This window comes from Falco punctatus, assembly GCF_963210335.1.
Source record: "Falco punctatus genome assembly, chromosome: 7".
Taxonomy (NCBI): Eukaryota; Metazoa; Chordata; class Aves; order Falconiformes; family Falconidae; genus Falco; species Falco punctatus.
The window spans coordinates 6,130,467-6,154,392 of NC_137587.1; the positions used below are offsets into that span (position 1 = coordinate 6,130,467).

General features: G+C 42.1%; 1 protein-coding gene across 2 annotated transcripts in view; it reads left to right on the forward strand.

Moving 5' to 3' along the window:
* The first annotated feature begins 2,919 nt into the window (after positions 1-2,919).
* The window catches only part of SEL1L (SEL1L adaptor subunit of SYVN1 ubiquitin ligase), a 43,070-nt gene continuing 22,063 nt past the window's right edge, over positions 2,920-23,926 (forward strand). Inside the window, exons 1-4 of one of the 2 annotated variants that reach the window (XM_080395229.1) lie at positions 2,920-11,957; positions 19,188-19,225; positions 19,572-19,794; positions 23,341-23,508. In XM_080395229.1, the coding sequence (XP_080251355.1) occupies positions 11,885-11,957; positions 19,188-19,225; positions 19,572-19,794; positions 23,341-23,508 (502 nt within the window). In that variant the 5' untranslated portion in view covers positions 2,920-11,884. The remainder of the gene's footprint in view (positions 11,958-19,187; positions 19,226-19,571; positions 19,795-23,340; positions 23,509-23,926) is intronic. The other variant, XM_080395228.1, reaches the window with a different exon arrangement.

Here is a 23,926-nt window from a genome sequence, read left to right on the forward strand (position 1 = left end):
CAAGCTGATATGGACACTGCTGCCACAGGTGTAGAATCAGTTCTTTGCAGCATCTGAACTGAACACATACTAGAGGTGTATGGAAAAAAAACAGCCAAAAAGTGTTTATGCAGTTCACTTAACGTGAAGCTCCATACCGTTTTCCATGTGCAAAAGAACAACGCATGCAGGCCTTTCAGTGCAGATAGCTTCTTTTACAGAAAAAAAAACCCAGCAAATTTTCTTCAGCAGGTACAGTACATGTTACGTCCTGATCCAGTTCTGCCCTCACAATGTGGTGGTTCACTTCAGCATAATAAACAACCCAATAAGCAAAATAAACAACCAGGAACAAAGAAATAAAGTTTGAGGTAAAAACTAACACTAATAATTGTGAAACTGAAATTGGATGAACTATTAACACCAAGCTTCAGCTACGTCTTCAGCAATCCTGAAAGACCCGTTTTAAATTGGACAACAAGTCTTAGCAACAGTTAGTCTGGAATATGTTATATAAAGATCACACGTGCATCTGTTTTTCAGTCCCAAGTCAGAAAAGCACGCTTTTTTCAAAATAAAATTGTTTTGAGATACGAGTTGCTCAGAATTCAAAAGTGAAAACAGTTACCAAAGGAAGTCGGTCCCATCTGTATTAAAAAAAAAAAAAAAAAAAAAAAGCAAAGTAAAGAAAAAGTGTGGAACCTCAAAAGCATAAACCGTTCCTCATGTCTTTGGTACAAGTACTTACCAGTCCCGGAGGCGAGATAAAGCCACTTCCAACAGGTTTCGGGATTGAAATGTCTCTCTGCACGATGCCTGCCTTCCCCACGCAGCCGCCAGCTTTTGTTCCAGGACCTGACCAGGCAGATCCGCCCCATGGCACTGGCTGCAGGCACTTTTGCCCTGCATTTGCTTTCTTCGTGGTGTTCACCTATAGAGATTTACGTTGCCTTATTGTTATTAAAGCACCAGACTATAGCTCGGCGGGCGAGCTCTGGGTCCTCACAGCCGAGGAGCACGGGCCTGAGGAGATGGCGGCCGTGCCACAGGCGGCCCCGGTTCCCGCACGGCAGCACCGCGGCCCCCAGCAGCAGACATCCTAAGTGCGACAGACGGCGGCATCCCCTCAAAGAACGCTTCAATGTTCAGAATTTTAGGCGAGGTTAACTGCAGGACCTTTCCTCTCAGCCCAGCAGTCTCCTGGTGCCATTAACCGTGCGTGAAAGCCGCGTCACGACCCCCGTGCTACGACAGACGCCGCGACGCCACGCGACAGACGGCGGGAAGCTGCGGACCACGCGGCGCCACGCGGCAGCCGCCCGCCGCCCCGCGCGCCCAGCCCGCGGCTCACGCCGGCGCCGCGGCGCCATCTGGTGGCTGGCGGCCGCCTCCCGCCGCTCCCGGCACGGCCCGCGCCCTCAGGCCTCCCGGGCGGGCCGGGGCCGGGGGGTCGGAGCAGGGGCCGGCGCCTGGCAGGGTCGCGGGGCTGGCGCCGGGCAAGGTCGGGGTCCGGGGCCGAACGTGAGGGAAAACCCCCTCAGCTCTGATTTGCGGTGCCCGGCTTTCACAGCTTTCATCAGCTCGCTGGTGTCACAGATCGGCTGTTTTAAGTCGGTACCTGCCAGGAGGCTGAAGCGAGAACTCTGGGGAGGCCCCTCCCATGATCCAGGACAAACCCAATTTACACCCCAAGCGACTTTCCTGAAATTGTTAAGATTTTACCTCAGTGTTTACACAACAGGCACTGCTGAGGAAGATGCCCAGTTACTAATCCTGAAGTGGCACGTATGGTGAGCAGAAGCGGCGAAGACAGCTTTCTGCTGAAGTGAAAATTGTTCTTAAACCTAAACGGCAGCGCTCCTCCTGCACAACAAATGGACGGCTGGATCTCTAACCCAGTCAGTTTATAGCTGAGTGTGCCGGAGTTTGTAAGGGGAGCGCTGAGCTCCATCGACACTGTTTCTGTGCCTTAGGAGAGAGAAACCCAGCCCACAACAGTGCAGCTGTCCCCAGGGAACGGCACCGGCTCAGGAAAGATGGATACACCGAACATTTAAACTTCACAATCACATCAGAGAGAACAAAAATAAATCTGAAGTGCAGTTTGTACTCCTTCGCGCTGTGAGAATCATCTGTGTCCATGGCATGAGCTGATAGATGCTCGGCCCGCTGCATCTGTATGCAAGCTCAGACTCCTGCAGCAGGAGATGAATAACCTGTCTTCAGTCATCTCTGACCGACCATGCCTTCACCTGAGCACCGTAACTCTACAGCTATTTGTAACACCCGTGTATCCTTTAACAAGGCTCAAATTTTTACAAGGTGGCACACAGCAACAAGCAAAATTAATTCCAATTTATTTCCCCGCCGTCTCTTACAGACATAGCATCTAACTGTTTTTGAAAAACAAAAACATGAGCCACTTAGAAGCCAAAAGCTCTGTAACCATATGAGAATGATCTCAATAAAGGCCATGCTTACGAAGCCAAACACAGTGTTATAACAGTACCATTATATGTCTTCCAGACCTCAGTTGGCTTTAATTTGTCTCCTTAGAACATGCTGAATACTCAAATGGAGCCTGATTCACTGGCACAATTCTCTGTCTTGCTCAAAAGTAACTGGGTTGTTACAGGAAATACAGCCCATCAAAATGGACTAGAAGCATGTACACATTGCTGTTGTCACTCATGTGCTTGGTAGGAGATACAGTTGTGATTCTCCACTAGGCAAAAGCATCTACATATTGCTTACCTCATTCAGGCACCAATGGAAGTCCATTAAATGAAAAAAAAAAAAAAAAAGAAAAAAAAAAAAGAATGTTTCCCTACTTTATTCCAGAGATACTGGATTTCTCTGCTGAGGCATGAATTTGTAAATTCTCCAGATTATGTGGGGTGGCAGACAGGGCATTTAGCCTTAATGAGCTAACACATACCTTAGAATTATCTGCTCTGTGCCTAATAAGACTTTTTTTACACCAAAACACAGGAAGACCTACATTATAGAGTATATTAGATTAAGAAAAAAAATCCTTGCAGAATGCAGGGGAAATCAAGAGCACAGGAGATCCTTCTAAACTTAATCAGGCAAATGGCACTTGCAAGAACTGTTACTGATAACTGAGGAAAATTGATTCCACTTCCTCCAATTAAATATGCTTTGCCAGTTAAGGTCAGATATATCTTCTATGAGAATATGCAGGGTATCATTACTCCCCAGTATTAGCAATGTGGCAATTTCTGTTGCCTTCACTAGCAGAAAAATATAAATAGTATCAGAAACATGAGCCAGAGAATTTGGCTGAAACTTTCATTTCCCTTTTTCACCAGAAGTTCAGATTCAGGATTCCAGCTCATTCCTAAATATCAGAATCTGATGAGATTAATTATGTATCATAAATCTCCAGTTGCTGGACGCCTTTGACATTAGCATCCTGAATTTATTTTAATTTTCTTCAAGTTTCTAACCACAGCAGCAAAAGCCTGAAAACATTATGAATCGTTCCACAGGGCCAAAAAGCAAGTAGAGGTGATACCACAACTACGTTTTTAAAATTTCATTACTTTCAAGCTATAGTCATGCATTTTTTTTGCAGCTTGTCTCACCAAAAACCAGTTCGAGTTCCATACAGAATCTGACACACACTCTGAGAAAAAAAAAAAAAAACAAAAAAAACAAACAAACAACCAAACCAGCAAAAACAAAGAAAAAAAAAAACAACAAACAAACCCAAACCCCAACTCTTAAGCCTGTCTATACTCTAATGAATCCAAACCCAAAAGCATACATATCCAGCTTTGTTTATGCTTGGCATCCATGTTATGAAAACATTACCTGCTGCAATAATCTGAAATAGAAGCTTTGCACCTATCGCATGACCCACAGCACAGATTAGTAGCCACTACTTTATTCCACTACTGAGTTACTCTTCCAGCTTTTCAGCTTCTGTTGTTCAGGAGGTAGTTACAATGCTGATCCCAGCAACCATTTGCAGAGTGACTGAAGTGCTCCATGGGCACAACATCATCACCCTCAAGAAATTTGAGGGTCATAATTCAAAGTCATTAAGACCATTATTTGCTGAGAAATACAGTCATTAGAGCCCTGACGATAAACAAACAGGGATTACTGAAGACCTTCATCCTCTTTTTTTTTTATGTTTATTATTATCATATTAGGTTTATGGTACTTACATTATCTTTCAGACAGTTTATACCCTACCCGTGACTACTTTCAGTCCCCCCATCCCCCAGGCCCAAACTGAACCTTCTGTTTCACTATGACATTTTGTGGGTTAAACCCTTGCTTTTAAGGACAGCATAGAAATAGCGGTGTGTGAAAATACCCCAAAATACTGACACATTTTAGTGGCAAAATCATCCATATAGCCAACAACAAACTTATTTTTTACTTAAAACACACTCACAGTATCCAAGGAAACTGTATGATAGGATGGAATAAATACATAAAATAATTATCAGAGCCCAAATTTCTTTCATTTAATATGCCTATTCCCCTGCTTCTACTGCTATGATTAATTGCCATATTATCCTGAAGGCTTGCGAGTTGGATAATTCTACTCAATCAACTACAGAAAGTTCACTTTGTAGCCAGCTGAAATTATGGCAAGCCTCTTGTCCCTTGTCTTTTTATAACAGGCTTTAACTGCATCTTTGCTGCATGTTCTCAGTTGAACTCGCTAATGTGTTTTCAGCCTCTGATGTACTGCTACCTCTTGGATCCCTTGAAAAAAAAAACTAATAACAATTAAAAAAATTTAAGCTAAGGACAGAAACCATGAGCAGGCTTTACTTCCCATCTTGGATCCCACGCGTCACTGTTTATGTTGACCTATTTGTCCAACTTTACGTGCACATGGCTCTACAGCATTAGAATTTTGACCTGTCAAGGAGAATCATCTGGAACAGACTAACACACTAGGAATATATGAATACACCAAGAACCACATTGTGCAAGCTCAGCTGTTTGCGGAGGTCAATAACTTGTCTTCAGCACTGGCTTGCACAAAATGCCTAAGGAACAAAGTTACCAGTAATAGAGCTTCTCTTCACCATTTTGAGCTTTCTATGACCAGAGAAGTGTGTACTATCCATGGTGAAGAGCAGATCCAGGTCATCAAGTCTAATCACCAACAATAGACTTGCTCTTTACAACCTTCCTCATACTTTTGTCACAAGAACTTATGGGGGAAAAAAAAGTTTCTACTAACCGTCATTCCACACTGGGTAAAAAAAAAACCTCTCTCCTGCTCATTATTCCTTTGGGTACCTGCTGAACCTCCTGTGTTAGACATGGTGAGTAATCATTCTCTACATATCTTCCCCATACTACTTCTAATTTCATAAACCTTTAAAAATGTTTTTCAGCTGCCTCCTTCCCAAGACAAAAAGTTCCAGTCCATGTAGTTTCCTCTATACCCTTTTTAAGATATGGTGAACAGAACTATGTAAAGATTTACACATGCATTCCCTTTTATATTCTATTCTTTTCCTAGGAAATTGGAATATTCAATCTGCCTTATTTTTGCTGAACGCAAAATTGACATATTGAGAGAACTATCAAAGATAATTCAAAGATTGTTGTAGGGCTACAGCCAAGCCATGCGACACAGGAGTTTGTGGCACACTTGCTGACACCAAGCAGTGGAAAGCTGAAGCTTCTGTAAATCCTCCCTACCTTCCCTCCACATCCCCACATCCCCCCTGGGCAGTCTCTCCTATAAGAATTTTACAGCTATCTGCCCCCACATTACTCCAGCTCTTGCAATCATTCCCCAACCACATTCTTCTCCCAAATACTTTTATTATTGCTGTCAATGCCCTTGCTGTTTCCTTTATTCGTTTTCCTGTTCAATTACTGATTTCTCTTTTGTCCTTGAGCCTTCTACTTCCCTCCCATGAGACTTTTTTAGTTAAGAACTATGTAAAGTTGTCTCTTGAGCCTATGAGCATCATGCAGTGAAAATGAAGCTACTCAGCCCTTTATTAGACTATATGAATCCATGGACGTCAAATTCAGTATAAACTCAACCATATTTCACTCTCACTCTGCATGTGAGACCCTCTCACTTTGCAGCTTACACTTGTAACTACAGGTAAAACATGAACAGAAGCAGCTAAACCATTAGAGAAAACAGCATTTTCACCAAAGCAAGTATGTTTAAAATAAAATAGGTTGTATACTCTTCCATTAACCTCTCACTAGATATCTGATCACCAAACCATTTCCCCCCTAGGACAACAGGCCAGCCTTCCTTCAAGTCTCAGATGTTTCATCAGAGAAATGCCTTTTTAATGGCTTTTAGTATACTCAACATTTGATTTTCACAGCCAGAACAAAGGTAAAAAAGCACAACACTCTGCTTGATTTTACTCCCCTGCTCCCTACCATGTGTTTACCACCAGAAACATATCTGAACACAGTAAGGAGGCCTGTTCAGTAGTACATCGGGGCCTGACATGAGAGGGAAAGGCAAAGAAACTGATGGCAGAAGAGACTTTGTGCGAATCGATGTGACGATATCATTTGGTGGCAAGGTAAGACTGGTGCAGGCTTTGCTGAAAGCTATAAAATACAACTGCACACCTGCCACTAACCAATGACTTTCTTCTTGCCTTCTTCAAAGTCCGGTGGCCCATTCTGCCCGATGGCCACACAACTAGTCACACCACCTCACTCGTGGCAGCTACAGAACCCAGACATGACAACAGGCTAATCCTGCACTGGGGAAGTCCTCAAAACCCTTCTGAATATCCCTTGGAAAACTTTGTGCTGCTATTCCATCCCTGAGGGGCAGAGCCCAACCTCAGAGCAAGCTGGTTCTCAGCCTCCTACTAGTCCCAGTTTTTACACCCTGCGTTATTTCTCTGATGATGGGCTTCAAACAATCCTGGGTGGGCTGACATCTGTCCCACATATTGACCTCTTACTCTATCAAGTCTTAGGTTCTTTTAGGTGCAAGTTATATCTACATACGAGTTTCTAAACATATACAGCTGCTAAGTTTTTACCATTTCCTGTCCCCAAATCACCTCAGAAAACAGTGACTCCCCCAAGCATGTTCATTATTTGCAAGTGTTTGTTGAATCATTTTCCTAAATAAATTACACCCTGCATGAGTGGTAAGATTGTTTATTTATGATTAATAGTTTAAACCTTGTGATTGTTTTCTGTTCTTCCAGTTGAATGACTCAAATTTTCTAAGCAAAGTACCATGAATAGTAAAGATACTTACGAGCTAAGTCTGAAAAAGCAGCGTAAATTACAGTTGCCACGATGTAAACACAAATTAGATACCCAAGAGTTCACAGAAAGCTAAGGGACAGCCAAAATGGCAAAACACCATGTTCTCAGAGATGTACTCACCTTCGTCTGGCTTTGCACTCCTCCCAGAATTACAGTCCTGGGGATGTTTCCCAGTTAATACCCAACCCTGTTCCCATAATGAACATCCTGCATACATCTTCGCCCGCCCACCTGATCATGGACCAGAGCTCTTGCTTTGGTCCTGGGGCTGCAGTCAGCACAGAAAGTGTCAAGAACCAGGGCTCACAAGCTGGAAAGTCAAACATCGCATCCAGGTTCCTTACCCCTGAACTCTCCATGCTGTACTAGTTATCTTGTTCTATTTTACCTTGAAGGCTTTCAGTCCCTTTGAGCTTTTCTTACTTTAAAGTAATTCAGGTTATTCTAGAAATTGCCATTAATATAACTGACACCACTACATCCATAAGTGCAAGTGCCACATATATGAAATTTTTAGGCTGCAGAAAGCATTAGTTTTAATTTCCTTCCACATCTGCACTGCAACTCAGGAAATCATGTCCAAGACATTCTAATATACCTAAATTCACACGCATGTGCAGCAGTACAGAAAGGGAACAGACTAGCTCTTGTGATTTCCAATTATAGACCCTTAAATCTTAGATTATGATTTTTCTATAACAAAACTATTTTCCTCTTTTTGCCCAGCTTCTGAAATTTAGGGGTTAGAACAGAATTCTACTGATTTTATGCAGCATTACTTCAATAATTAAAATGTTTTTAAAAATTATAAATACTATTTTTTCACTATACTTGTACACAGATCAGCCTGTCATCACTACAGTTTACCTCTAGATAAGCTGTAACACACTGCAAATTCATTGTGTTTGCTACTCATTTTCATTTAAAGACAGGACCTTGAGCACACTGCCCGCCGGATAACATTATTTTTAGTGCAAGCACACCAACTGCCCTTGCTGAAATGTTTCAACACTAGGCAGAGAGCTGAAGCTCTTAGCACAATTCAGACCTAAGAAATCTATACAAGCAAGTAACTCACGCCCCTGGGAATGTAACGTTACAACTCTGGTAAGCTTGTAATACTCAGGTTTCATTAAATCCTGTAGGAAATCTCACTGAAGATAACTGGAGTTTTTCCCTTGAGAAAATGAGCAGTAAAAAAAAGCAAGTGATAGCAGTAACTCAATGGCAGAGGTAAAACCAGAACCAATACAAAAAGCAGCACGATTCCACCACCTTAAACAAACAAGGGTATTAGTCCCTATGCCACAGTAAGACTATGTGGAATGTAAGAGCATCTATCTAGTTAAGGACTATTCAGTGTAATAGAAATAACAAGGAACAAGGAAAACGATAAAGCAATTAAGCAAACAGACAGACAAATGTTAATGAGCAGGTTATAAGGCAGACAAAGACCAGAACTCTAACTCTTCAGTCAGATTGAGGGGCTGTTAAAAGGAACTACTCAGGCATAATCTGGGTAGGGGGAGATGAAGATTTTTGTGAGCGTGATGGGATAGTTGAAGGAGTTTGTGGGAGTGTACCAAAACCATGGAATATTAGAAAGAACTTGTGGCATTATGTAAAAATGATGGGATCTTTATGCGACAAAGGCAAGGAAAGTAAGGGATAAGGATGGATAGCAGAGGAACAAACATGGGACATTTGTCTGAGACCTAAGCCTGATCAACAGAGTGTATCTGATCTTATTAAATCCTATTATTGACTTTGCCTTTGTAATCTCACTCTATCCTATGCAAGTGCCACAATGTCCAATTGCCAGCAGCTGGAGAACAGACGACGGGTCACCAGGCCTGTGGATATGGGTGCCAGCAACAGAGAGACCAGAACACAACAGAGATGTGGGTGCCAGCAGCTGGGGCAGGGATCATGCACCACTGGGAGTGGGGTGTGTGCTGCCGGTGTCCAAGTGCCAGCAACTGGGGCAGGGACTGTGGCTCACAGGGCCCATAAGTCAGCAGTTAAAGAAAACAGACTGTTTATATTTCCCTAGGGAATTGAATTGTGTGCACACAGACACATACTTTGCTAGCCTTAAACCTTAAGCTGCACTAGCCAGGAAAGACTCCAGGATTGAGTCAGTAACCAGGTAGCACAAGGTCCATGCATGGACATGAGATCACCACCTGGTGAGCTAATATTTGAGGGGTGCATGAGAGCAGTGCATGTGTGTGCATCTGTTTCACTACCAAACATCAAGTCAAACTACCTGGTAAGCAGGGGAGGCACTGCATACTGGGTAAAGGGCAAGGGCCTCGGCAGGGATATTGGAGCCCACACTGGTACTGGAAAGATCTGTGTATTTGGGAAGCTAGAGAGCAAGAGCTGATGTTTGCACTAATGAGCTTCAACCCCTACCAGCTGGAGAGGAGAAACAGGACTGGGCTATCTGCATTTGCTTTAGGTCACTGCTGGTAGTTCATGATGTTGGCTAATTAACCTCTACAATTTGTAACTGGTCTTGACTGGCTGACAGGTCTTAAAGCTACATCCTTCTGGTTCCTCCTGACTAAATTTCTCACAAAAGCCATGCCAACAACTTATTTTCTAACATAAAACAGAAGAATATTCTTTCCTCTCTCCCTTGTTCCCTGTGATTGGGCACCTAATTGTCACCGATCAAGTGATATTAAGCTTGGTAATTTTCACCTGTGCTCCCTCAGGTTACTTAATTAACATTTCTGCTAAGTCTCTTACTTTGCATGTGGGCCTTGCTAGAATCATAACCCTCCTTCAGCCACAAACACTGAAGATTTAGGAATATTAATCACCTTCTAATTGTTTTCTCAGAAATAAGTGTCCAGAAACACATACTAAAACAAAGTAAAAAAAATTATTAGAAAGCTATGAAAAGTAGCCTGTCTAAAACTGTATATTTTGCACTCATAAAAGTAAGTGTCCTTTCTGTCAAAAAAAATATCTGTCAGAAAGCCAGTGTTATTTTGGGACAGAAGTCTTCCCCCAGAAATGGTTGAAGCCTGTCCCTTTTTTTTTTTTTTAAAGCAAGCCAAAAAAATTTTGAGAATATTCTGCAAGGATGATTCTTGGGAAATTGCTCCTCAGAATGTACCAAGCTTCATACCTCTCTGGTTCTGCAGTTTTACATTAAAAAAAGTCAGGCAAGAACATTTCCACAATCAAAGTAAAAAGCAGTCCTGCTCTAAAGCAGAAAGTTATATGATCAAACTATTGAGACAGAAGACAAGCAAGAGTATGAGAAATACTCAGAAAGTTATGCATATCACTGAACTACTCAAAACTTACACACTTCCATTCTCCTACCTTGGGAATGACTAATGATGCCATACAAGTATTTAAACAGGTCCAATTCAAAACCTCTTGAAAATTCAGGTAACACTTTCAGTAACTAAATCTAAGTGTACCTAAAACACAAAGGATGCAGTCTGAGTCCTTACTATTTGTCTGCTCACTTGGACTGGTGCATCAAAGGCCACTACATTCTGGCATAGAGGAGGAACACAGCAAAGCCACCTTGGCCTCCATCTAAAGCTTCATAGGAGAAAATGCAAAACTGATTAAGGAAAGCAATAGGAATTTTATGGCCACTGCACACAAACAGAAAGGCAGCAATAAATTTATCGCACTCTTAAGAAGTACAGTGTACATCAAATTAACTGCAACAAACTCAGTCTGCAATATTATCTAGGGTTTTTTTATTTGGAAGGTGATTAATTAAATTCACAAAGGCTGGCGGTACGGCTCTAGCTTAGCCCGGCTCTGTACCGCCGAACCTGTGGCGAAGAGACACCGTCCCCGTCCCCACCCCAAGCAGAGGGCCTGGGGCCACCACCCGCCAGCCCGGGCCTCCCCTCCCCTGCTCCCCGCGGCACGGAACGGAACAGCCGCGCTTCGGGGGATGACGCCCCCGCCACCCCTCACTACTGCCCCCCACTTCCAACCGCTACAAGCGGCCACCGACAGGCCGCCCGCGCCTCGGCGGCAGCGGCACGGGCCCCACCGCAGGGAGCCGCCATCCCGCTCCACAGCCAGCCTCAACGTTTCCAACAGGAAGGTTGGCGCTAAAGCCAGGCCCCAGCGCCCAGCTCGGGGCCGAGCGCAGAGCTCCGACCGGCCCCGGCCCCTCACGGCCCGGCCGGCGGGCGGAACGACACGGAACGGAACGGAACGGAACGGCCACTACCGGCGCGGCCCAAGGGCTTGTGGGTGATGTAGGCCCTGCCCCGCCCCGGCTCCCAGCGAGGCCTGTGCGCCAGCGCTTCCCGCAAGGCACTGTGGGTGCTGTAGGAACGGCCCCATCAGCCAATAGGAGGCGTCGTTTCGGAAGGGCGCGTCCGCGTCGCCGGCGGTTCGCTGAAGGCCATTGGCCAACACGAGGGCGTGACGGATGCGCCATACCCCCTCGGCGGGCCAATCGGAGCGGGCCATGTAGAACTAGTCGTTCTCTGGGGGGCTGCGTGCGCCGCCGCCAGCAGTCGGTCGTTGGCCGGCAGCGCGGCCCAGCGGATTGGTGGCGGCGGCGCGGGGGGCGGGGCGAGGCAGCCGGACTCGGGGCCCCTCGGCGGCGGTGGCGGCGGCCCCTGAGGAGCCCGGCGGGATGGGGCGGCGGGCGCGCCTGGGGCTGGTGCTGTGCCTGGCGGCGCTCTGGGCCGGAGGGCTGACGGCGGCCGGTTAGTACCGGGGCTGCCCCTCCCCCGCGCCTCGCTGGGCCTGGGCTCTGCGGCGGCCTCGCCCCCTCCCCCCCTTCTGTGGCCTGCTGCGGGGGAGGGGGTGCGGGCCGCTGCCGCCGGGGGTCCGCACCGGGGCGCGGAGGCGGCGGCGGGGGAGGGCAGCCTGTGGCCTTGCTGGGGCTTCGGGGGGCTGGGAACAGCGCCGGGCCGGCGGCGGGAGGGGGCAGCTGGGCGCCCGTCAGCTGCGTGGCGGCGGGGCCGTTGCTCTCCCTGCCCGCCGGCCCTGCCGCACCGGGGGCTGCTCGGTAGGCCCGGTGGGGGCCAACGCATTTTTCCGTCTGGCTCCTGCCTCCGAGCAGCTGGTTGGAGCCTGCTCGGTAACGCTTGCTCTGCTCAGAACCCCGGTGAGGTATTTCCCCCTCCCTATTACGCGTCTTCTTGCCGGGGAGCCGGTGGCGCTGATGTTAGCGTTGCTAGGACGGTTTTCTCACACAAATATACATAGAGCATTTCTAGGGATTGTATTATGGCCCTACTAAATAGTTTGGTGGTTTTTTTTCCCCCTCCCCTGCTTCTTCTTAAGCAGCTTGGGGCTAGTGTGCTTCTCATGTGTTGTCATCTACTTCCTTTCCAGGGGTTTCTACCTCCCACACGCTTCTTCTTCGCTTCTTCGCACCGCGGGTGGGAGGGGGGGATGTGCACTGCTTTTATTTATATAGTGTTTCTAAAGCCAGCGAGCGCTCCTCTAATAGTCAGCAGCCCTCTCCAGCGCTACTGGGGATGTGCTTTTAGGCTAGCAGCGATATTTCAGGAAGGTAACTTTACATTTTCTCTAGAGGTGAGTTCTGTGGTTTGAGGTTCATTTTCATGTACGCAGTAGGAAGTTGAAATTTCAAGATGTTACTGGAGTTCAGATGAGATACCAGACACAGTTATATGCACTTTGTAGGTGGTGGTATAAGCCAGCAGGGCACTTCCCAAGGTGTAGAGAAGATAGAAGTTTTGTGAACCCAGAGAGATGTACCCAGACTTTGAATAGTATGTTCTCACTGACAGTGTATGTAAAGCAAAAAGCTAAGGTGAGATGAGACTGTTCATGTCAGATGAACTATCTGTTGTTCATGTGGAAGTTGGGTGACAACATTAAGAGCTGTTCCAGCACACATCTATGGCTGTGCTAGCGTGCAGCTCTGATGCCCTGACTGCTTGTCCGCTGTCACGGTTGTGTTTGTGACTGTGAAGTTCTGATAGCCTAATTCAGCCTTTGAAAACTGTATGTTTAGAGTCAGTTGAACTGATACACGTAGTAGACCCAAGAAAGCACATGGTGCAGTACATGAAGGATTAGGAGCTGTTGGCAAACTTTATATTGCTACTGTGAGGTAAAACTTTTCGTTAATATCCAGAACTAATTAGGAGAGAGTATTTGGAGACCAGGTTTTGGCAGCAGATTATAATAGGAAGACCTGCCTTGCTCCAATTTTTGTCAAGAATCACTCAAATAAAATAAGCTGTCATCACTTCATTGATGTTTTGATTTCCTACAGTAGCAGTAGGACTCATCAGAGTCTGGTGCAAGCCTAGAGGCTGCATGTAAAATGCTTCCTTGAATATTTGTTCATTCCTAATGTCTGATCTGGAAACAGTCATCTGGAATTTGAGTACATTGAAGGGAGGGGTTTTAAGAAGGATGAGTAAAAATGGTGCAAGCGTTACATTTCATGACTTCAGAAGATGTTTTTAATGCAGATATATATTTTTTTTTAGTAATGAGTCTTTTAACTATAGCTTTAAACCCTAACTCTGTAGTCATAAACTTTGCTTGAATCAATTTATTGAAAAGTTGAGGTGAATGCAGGAAAACACAGGCCTAAAGAAATGGTTGCTATTTTTTAAAGATATAATATTAATACAGATTATTAAGAAGTTGAACACTGGGGGCTGGGGAAGGAATATTACGGAGTCCATGGGTAATTGGCTAAAGCAGCTAAGAAATGTGTGTGTGCCAGCCAAAGCTGCCTGTCTTCTGCTTATCACAGCAGCAGTGGCCCTCTACTTGTTTTGATCATTCATTAAGAACACTGAAAAATATCTTCTGCTTTTTTTTTTTTTCACTGCCAGTGTTATTTGATTCCTGCGATTTTTTTATTCCCTACTTTGCAGACTAAAAGGTAGAAATTCGGTCATTCTGCCCGTATCCTGCACCTTCTGTGGCAAACTTCAGTGATAGGCACAGGTTTCCATACTGTCTCATCAATTAGTAGGACCAGTGAGCACAGTGATATACTTACAGGAAACTTACGTCCCTGTTCTCTCAAAAGTGAGCTTAATTGCTTTCCCTGACCCTTCTGATTTTACTTACCTAACTGAAAAACATTCCCCAAACTTGTTGCCTTGTTGCCTGATAGGGATTCTCAATTCCTACAGAGGAACTGTGGGAGAGTAAGTTTTGTAAATAGTTAGCAATTGCAAGGAGACTGGAAAAACGATTTGTATTCAGGGCAAGGGCTGACCTATATCTTAGACTTGTAGTTGTGCGAAAATGAGTATGCTGCACAGATCATAGCTGGGAGCGATTTGCTTGCTGCCAAGGGTACTTTGAAACTAGTCTTGCTGTATAGGTGCAACTTTGTGGATTTTGTGGAACTCACTGGAGGTTTTAGAGGTTCATGTAAATAGGAATAGAATCTGTGCTATGGAGTCTGGTTTTGTGCCAAATTTAACAGTTGAAAACTTGATGAGAAGCAATCTGAGATGATGATTTTTTTTTTCTTAAGATTTCCTTTTTTCCTGCAAGAACAGGATAAACAGGGTTTGCATTCTCTTTCAAAGTCTAAGCAGTCACCTGTGCAAAAAGAATATTGAAAGGAATAACTAAAGGTACCACGGAAAATCTCAGATGCTTGCTTTAAAGCAGTCATTGGCAAACCTCTTCAGTTCATGCATCCCCTCAGTAAAAAAAAAAAATAATTGAGCATGCATCTTCAATGTTTAACTTGTAAAAAATATACATGCTGTACCACTGTACTAACATGTTATGTACATCATAAAATGTGCACAAAAACAGAAATGAAAAAAAGAATGAGATAAAGATGAAATAAACCCTGTATTAAGAAGAGTTTTACTTAGTAACGGTACAAAAAGTATTTTCTTCCTGCACCCCCAGTGGGTTTGCCAGCGTGCCCCCTGGGATGTACGCACCCCACCTCAGAGATCACTGCTCTGGAGCGTGCAAACTCTTACTAGTTGCTTTGCTGTGATAGTGTTTGAAGCTTGAAGGTCTTGGCAAAAACTGGAAGGAAACTGACTACTGTGATCAGATAGGTCATTCATCAGAGCTTTGGGAGATTGCCAACTGCTTGCACATACTGAATTTTTGGCTATTTCCCAAAGGTGAGTGACCGTTCTAACTTTGAAACTAATAGTATTTCTTGTCTGGTAGTAACAGTATTTAGCTTTATAGGCTGTCAGTTGATTTGTTCTAATACAGAAAAACTTCGGAAGTGTTTGCTGACATTGTTCTCGCTGAATCACACCGCATAGCTCTTCCAATTTCTGCCCCTCTCTCCAGAGTGCTCTCTTGAAAATGGGAATTCTCACAAAATGGTAGGTTCTTTATCCAGCATACGGTAGGATCTTTTTGTCTAGCATAGGCTGTCAGTGTACTTTTGCTATATTTAAATAGACTGATTGAAAAATGGTCTTTCTAATTGAGGAAAAATGAATGTGTTTTGAAGCAGATTTTAATTATATGTGAACTGGTGGATGGTTGAAACAAGTATTTAGCTCTGTGAAGTGCTCTAGAGTCTTAGCTGGGCATGAGAGCACCCAGCAGTGTCTACAGCTCAGCACTGTTTGTAAGTGAAGCATTCTGTACAGCAGTGCCTGTTTCAGCCACAAGTATTTTTGCCTGCTTCTTCCTTTTAATATATCATTGCATCTCCCTAATTTGTTTAACAAATGGTGGGATTAATTTCCAGTTGTCAGTTTCAGAAGAGGTTTGCAGAATTAGGCAGCCTTGGTAACAGACCCAAATTGGGAAAAAAAAAAAAGTCAGTAACTTTTTTAATTTAACAGTGGAAAAACAAACTAAACTATCAGCTTTAATCTCTCAAGCAGGTGCGCAAACATAACATCTGTGACTTCGTTCAGTAGTTGAGCCTTGACTAATAAGTCATTCTTAGGTCATACTGTGACCTTCCATAGGTCTTTCATTAACACTTTCAGAATAGTTTTATTAACTTTTTCTTAGAGGTAGACACACTTCTGCGAGTAGCGGGGGCATATTAGTCAGCAGTTCTCTGAAATAACAAGGCTGTAAGTGATCCCTCCTCTGATCACGTTATCAGTCATCACTGCAACCTCAGCTGACTAATTTAGAAGGAAGTCCCACAACTGAGAACATTTAAACTAGTATTTTGTTGTTGCATTAGTCCTATTTTGGAACCACTGTTTTGAAAGCTATTCTTCAAGTACAACTTCTTAGTAACAAAGCTGGTTCCTTCAGAGAGAATTTACATGATGCAATAGAAATGAAATAGATTTATTTACTTACAAGGAAGAAAAGCAAACACTTTAATCAGCTCTACCTTACCTTGCTGGGAGGTCTCTTGACTTTCAATTTAGTAAACCTTTTGCTTTGCATATGAAGTTACAATAAAATTGTTCTTTCATAAGTGTGCATAGATAGTATACCCTATTTACATTTGACCTTGTGTGGTCTTTTATTGTAAAGTCAACTTTTCACAAATTGAAATCAGTTACTTGGGCCTTTACCAAAAAGCTAGAACGGTCTGGTGCTGTCAGGCGTATAGGCTGGTTTTGAGCAGGCACCCTAGCTGGTATAGCTGTTAAAAATAACTTGATGTTTGTTACTACAGTAACAGGTACTCTGTAAGTGCTTTGTACATATTCATAGCAGCATATAAGCTGCTGGGTAGGTTAACCCTGTCTTAGTTTTCCCTCACCTCAGAAGCATGTCTGAATCTGCTCTGGAGTTTGAAGTTGTAGGGGTGGCATTTGGTTTTAGATCAAAATTATTTACGATAGTAGAATGTAATTTGTGGGAAATAGGGTACATTCACATTTGTCTCATAGTTTCAAAATAGAAATGACTAGCAAGTATCCTAAATGCATATGTACTTTTACTGTATTTAAAAGCCAACTGTTATATGGTGATCTGAAGTGTTGAAGTTCGTGGTAGAACTTCTTACGACAGGAGAATTAGCCTTATCTGTTAGATTTCTCAAGCTGATAAGCATGGTAGTCTCTACCAAAAATGCAGCTAGCCTTGTTTTTTCCTTATGCCTCTTTCGGTGTTTTTTTTCCAAATTGGTGCTTGTTCTTATGCTCTCTTGTTTGCTGCTTGCAGAGTCTTTTTCATCTGGAGTGTTCTTTGCTGTTGCCACTAGTTTTTTCTGAAGGGCGCTACATGCTTTCATTTTTGGACCTGCAGGGTACAGCTGCTTACCCGTGTCAACTGTTCCAGATCCTCTTTAAGCCTGTTTCTGCTGGCAGTCACATTTTTTGAGCTTTACATCCTCTTCAGTATCTCAACAGACTATCATCTATTTGTCTCACTCGCACTGTCAAACTTCTTGTCACCTTAGTTTTTCAGCTTCACTTATAAGTCTTAGCATTTTTTTTAATGATTCTTTTTTAAAAAAATATTATTATGCTGTTACAGCTTAAAAGTTGAGCCTCATCCTTTTACTTGTTCTAATCAAAAGTTATACTTCAAATAACAACATGAAATCGCTTTCTGGAATCTGGCTTCCAAGATTAGCCCTTTCATTGCAAATAGCCGCAGTTGCTCTGTTATAATAATAGTCTTCAAAACATGAACTAATAAGTGTCATATTTGTAGTTTGACACTTCAGAGATTATTTATCTCTGGTCAGACTCTTCTACTTGAGTGGGGGTGAACATTATGCCAGTTTTGTTTGTGGCCAAACACTTACTGAAAGTCAGTGGAGTTCTGTAAAGTTTTGGAGAGCTCTGTTAGCGTTCAGTAGTTGTGCAGGCAGCCTTTAATAGCTAACCACAACACACTGAATGGTGTATCTCATGTACAGGGCGCTCGCTTCTAGCACTTCAGGTACCTTTTCTAGTCACAGTGCAGGTCTCCAGCCTGCCAACACCTTACCACTGCAATAGGGCATTACACACCACAGAATGTCAGAAGGGGTGGGGAGATTTCTAAAATGTAGGAGTTAGTGACAGCTTTGCTTAGTCATCTGTTTACATTTTGAGCTTTTATTTCCGTTTAAGTGAATTGTGTACTGGAGAGGCGGAGGCCTGTAGCATCTTCTTACAAATGGGACGCGGAGTGTATGCCTAAATGAGGTGGTATCAGATACTGATGACTGAGAACAGTCACATTTTGGCTGCAATAACTTTAGAGGCTTTCAGTTGAGGTGACAGTACAAACCAAGTTGTTTGAAGCACAGTGAGCAGCTCATTTAAGTTACAGGAACAAAGAAAATAAGAGACACAATTCTGCAAAACAATGGTAAAACTGTAATGGATAAGCTTTTTTACTATCTTCTCCCTCCTTTTCACTTCTGTTTCTTTAGCTTTCTGCCTAATAGCCTTTGTTCTTTACCATTTCTTCTCTTTTCAGTCTTTCTAATCAAATATAGCCCATTTGGATAAGAAAGGTGGCAGTTAAACGAGGCTTGGAGCTCTTGAACAGTATCTTAAAGACAAACTAGTTTCTCATGGTTCCAAAGAGACCTTTATATGAAGGTTTCAATATGCTGTTCAGGCAGAATGAATTGGCAATCTGTAAAAAACATTTAATTGTAAGTGGAGTGGTGTTAATGCCATTTTCTGATTGCTACTGAAGCTGTTTATATTAAAGCTGATGTGGTGATGAAAAACCTTAGTTTCCGTAGGCCCTTTTCACTTGAGCAGTGTAGTTGGACTGGAACGTTTTCAGACTGTGTAGTAATCTAGAGGATTGATTTAGCTTTTTTTAAAAAAAAAAAAAATCCGCACTTTTTTCCACTATTGGGCTCACAGTTGTGTTGGCATAATTTAAGGAAGAGGAAGATCATCTCTGAAACGTTTGATTCTTCCCGTCAGGAAAGTCTTTCTGAAATGCATTAGTCAACTTAGTACACTGGAATATTTCAGAACCATGGTACAATATTGTAGCTGAACTTATTTTTAGTTTTGGGAAAATTACTCATGGAAAAGCTTTTTACTGACTTACAATATCTCTTCTAGATGAAGAGGGAAATCAAGATGAATCACTGGAGTCAAAGGTAAGGAAATAAGTTTCTAGTCATTCTGGTTTTCTTGTGGAGTGAGAACAAAGGTCTGAAATTCAGAACTATGATTTGATTCCTGTTTTAAACTGTTCTGTAGCTCTTGCTGTCTCATTGATTTCTTCTGTACATCAGAAGAATTAATGTTGTATCTTTGAAATACAGTTTTAAAGAACTGAAAGGGATAGAGTCAGTGAGAGCTGGTAGAGGTAGCTCAGCTTACTTTTGATGCTACTGTTGAAACTGTGTGGTAAGTCATTATGTCTTTAAAAGTAACATGGGTTTTGGCAGCTGCTGCTGTTCAGTTTCTAATCTTCTAAATTATGTGGCTGCTTTCCTTCAGACTTTATCTGCAGAGGACCAGGTAAAGGACCATTCCACAGGAACTCGAGTGGTAGCAGGTCAGATCTTCCTTGAATCAGGGAAATCGGACTCTCAGTCAGAGAATGAAGAGAACTTTCACGGTCAAGAGGAGGAAAAAGGGAATTCGCTGGAAGAGTTGAACTCTCTAGAAATGTCAAATCTATTAAATAAGGATTTGGAAGAAGCAGAAATACAGAGTCCAGGTAACTGCTCACAGACTTTTGAATAAGTGGCAAGAAAGATGCGTCTGAGTAGCTTTGGCACGTGGATGAACACAAATAGTAATTTTGAACATATGAAATAACTAGTGTCTTAACCCTTCTCAAATGGAATGGTAGTTGCTGCCTTTTCCATTAGAAAGTAACATCAAAACGTTTGCAAATATATTGTGATTGCAATCTGAGTGGGGTTTTTTAGATCGTTTGCAAGGGTTTTCCATAATTCTCGTTGTTTCCATCTTGTTGGAAAGCTTTAACTGTTGAGTGGAGAAAGCCCTGAGTTGTTAAAAAGGGGCTCAAGTGCACATACCATGCTGTGTGTATGTGTACCAACCGTAGAAGAAGAAATTGCCTCAGTCTTCTAGCCTACTGGCTGTTTGCCTGGAGAGTCAGTTGGCAGAGAAGGAACAAACTGTGATGCAAAGACAGGCTTCCTAGGACAGCATTGGGTGCCTTAGAGCAACTAAATTGCGCATAAACTTCAGTAAGTTTTTAAATGTAGGTAAACCCTTATGTCCTTGTGCCTAAATTCCCAGGAAGTTCTAGTATTTCCTTTTTACTACCATTAATAAAAATATAAATTTAGTATGATTTTTTTTTTGACTGCAGTTAGTAGTAGATGATAACTAGATGGCACAGTTGAGTACCCTAGCCTGTGCAGCAAAGACTTTTCCTTTTCACTTGTCCATAAAAAGTAAATCTTCAACTTTACTGAAAAAATATAGTTACTTGGGTAATATTCGTATTTGTCTTATCTTCTAAACTCAGATTTGAATGTGAAAAAAAAAAAAGCAGATGTTATGAAATGAGCTCTGTTATATACTAACTTTCAGGGTTTTCTAATAAGCCTTCCTTATTAATGCAGAACTAGTATACAGTTTGTAAAAACTGAGTAATGGGATTAACTATTGCTGCTGATAGGTGTGGTGTTGTACAGGGAAAAGGTATACAAAATCCATTAAACAGCTTGCTGCCACAAAACAGTGAGCTAAGCACCGTACTTAGTCAGTGCAGTCTATTTCAAAAGTAAACTTTAGGATACTTTTAAACTCGCATCAAAAAGGTGGCAGCTAAGGTTTTGTGCTGCGCCTGTCAAAGTACTGCAAGTGACTGTCAAAAACCATAAATTTTAAGTCTGGTGCAGTTTTTGGAACCTCTTATGAAGCAAATAAGTGATGTAAATGGAATGATTGCTGGTTTTTTTCTAAAAAGCAATTCTGAAGGAAAAGTACTAAGGACAGCTTTACCGGCAAACTCTTTAACTAAGCAGGACAGGGATCTACTTCTGGTACAGATGTTATAGCACTCGAATGAGCTACTGATGACAGGACTGCATTAAGGAGATTAAAGCTTTTCTAAACACAGTTTGGCTCCTGTGTATGGTCATGAGATTGCATGGAAAAAATAATATTCTTCAGGTTTCCACATGTGTTTTGCAGGATATTGAGCAGAAAAAAAAAATTAATCTTAAGTTACTAAAATTAGTACTACTAAGGCTTTTTACCATCTAAGAAAGAAGTTGTCCTGGTCTCTTCTGATTAGTCAGGAGGTCTTGTGTGGTAAAATGGGTTGGTTTAGTTATTTATCTTTTGTGTTGTATGCTTTTGTAACAATAAAGTTCCATACTAACAGTTTTTGCTGGAAACTGCCCGTGAGTTTATACAGAGTTGGAAATACCTGCTGTGTTTGTTTTCCTGTTTGGAGGGGTCTTACAGGAATGTAACCAGTTCCTATAAGCAGTTTGTATGTGGGTGTCCTGCAGGGTAAAGTATGAGATGAGATATAAGTAAATAAGAATGAAATACAATAATAAAATACTATATACTTTGTTTAGACATACTGAAACAGGTAAATTGCTACTTGCGTGCTCAGTTTGAAAAAAAGCCGTTTATCCTTAGAGTAAAATATTTGCCTTAGTTTGTATTTATTATTCTTTAGGTACATGATAAAATAACTGGTGAGCATTTTATCCTGTGATCATATTGCTGTGTTGCTTCAGGGGTTAGTATTTGTTTCTGTCTGGTGTGTGTGGCGGGGAGACAGCATTGTAGTTGAATTTAGAATTTAAAAAAGGCAAGAGGGAGGACTGGGGCAGAGTAATTTCCGAGCTTTAGTGTACAGCTAACTGTCGTGCAGAGCAGCGTGTAAATGGTTTGTGTCCAATTGCTTTCAATACAGGAGACGAGTACTAAACAATACAATTAAAACTTGAACTTCTCAAGTGGTGTTAAACTCCTGGACCTGGAGTTTGTTCAAATGACAGTGATAAGAGGTCTCATCAGTTGTAGTTGTATGTACCTTAGCGTGAGCCTGTACGTTACTCTGATTAACAGGCATCTGAAGGGATTCTGGGCTAATTGCATCTGGGCACATTATTTTTTAATTCAGTTTCTGAAAATAACATTTTTCCTTGTGTGTTATGGGATAATTAACTTGGAGTAGTGTGGTGGAACATCTGCCAAGAAATCAAATCATGAAGAGCAATTTGAACAGGCTAACTAATCCTGGAGACTTCATTATGCTTCAGAAAATCAACATGAAATTCTTTAATTAGTATGGTCTCCAGCCTTACAATTATAGACCCTAGAAAAAAGAACTAACTTTATCTATAACCACAAGAATTACAAACTTAACTTGAAAAAAAACTGTATAATTGACATTCTCAATTGCGTGACTATGCTAATGTCTTCAAACAAAGCAGAAAACAACGGGTGGATTTAGCTTAGTGGCAGAGAAAAACCTTTATAAAAGGGTATTTGAAATAAATTCATTTTCAAAAAGCAATGATAATTCTTAGTCTTCATAGAAGACTGATTTTATTTAAAAATGTTGCAATATTGGAATCAGTAAATTTTGATGTTCTGGTGCATGAGAAATGATAAATCGTGCTGTTCAAAATAACTTTGAATGTACCAAATATATTGGCAAAGTGAAATAAAGTTTTCAATATAAGTATTTGCAACAATAGAATATGACTGGAGTCATAATGATTTCATTAAGTCTTTCCTTATAGTTTTATGTTCTAAGTGTACTCCCTGCTGATATTCAAGTACTTTGTGTCGCATTTGGTGATGTGAGCAGTTCTGTCATGACTGTGTCTAACCCTGGGGCTAAAATGAATATATGCACCGTTATGCACTTCAAGGATAGTTTTTGCATGAGGAAGGGTGTGCAGGGAAGAGCAAGTGAAAGGAAGGGTTGTTTATTTTGGTAGGCAATAAAAATATAACTGAGATTTGCTGCCTCCAATCTAAACAAAAATGTTTTCTTTGCTTAGAACAAAGGAAATTTAGAAACCACATACTTTCTGTTTTGTTTCCTAATTAAAAATAAGAACAGTATTTTTTCAGGTGCTATTTAGAAAAATAATTGCTTTCCAGGCTTTTGTAAATCTGAAATTTTATTGAAAACTTTATTAAATGCAGTTCATAGGAATTAAAGCCAACATAAGAGTGCTTTCCTGTATGTAGTAGATGATTTTAATTTGTGGAATAAAGGAAAGCAGCCTAATTCCCGGAAATGTATTTTCAGTTTTGACAGCTATTGGAGGCACAGCAGATGGTGAACCTTGCCACTTCCCCTTTCTGTTTATGGAGAAGGAGTATGCAGAGTGCACTGCGGATGGGAGGGAAGATGGCAGGCTTTGGTGTGCAACAACCTATGATTACAAGAAAGATCAAAAGTGGGGCTTCTGTGAAAGTAAGTACCTTGATCTCTAGTTCTGGTCCAAGGAATGCTTTCTTAAGCTAGTGTTTTCAGTCCTCTTAATGCCCTGCCATACATTAATGGCCACTTTGTACTATGATACACAAGTAATTATAAAGGCAAAGTTCTAATGATCTAAAAAATTACAATGCAAATGCCAATTCCCAAAGCTATTTGGGAAGTCTTGCAGTGGAGGCATCTGTAAAACTCTTAGTTTCTGAAGCTGTGGGAATGTAGGGGGTTGACAGTGTTTCCCCTTATACTTGCTGATTTGTTGCACAAAGGCCATCCTTCTCTAGGAAACATCCTCCTGAAAGAATGTTTCTTCCTTGCACAGCTTGCTTTGGAGCAATGAAAATTACATTTTAACAGCAAACTTGTACATGATAAACATCACGTGGGAAGAAACTGT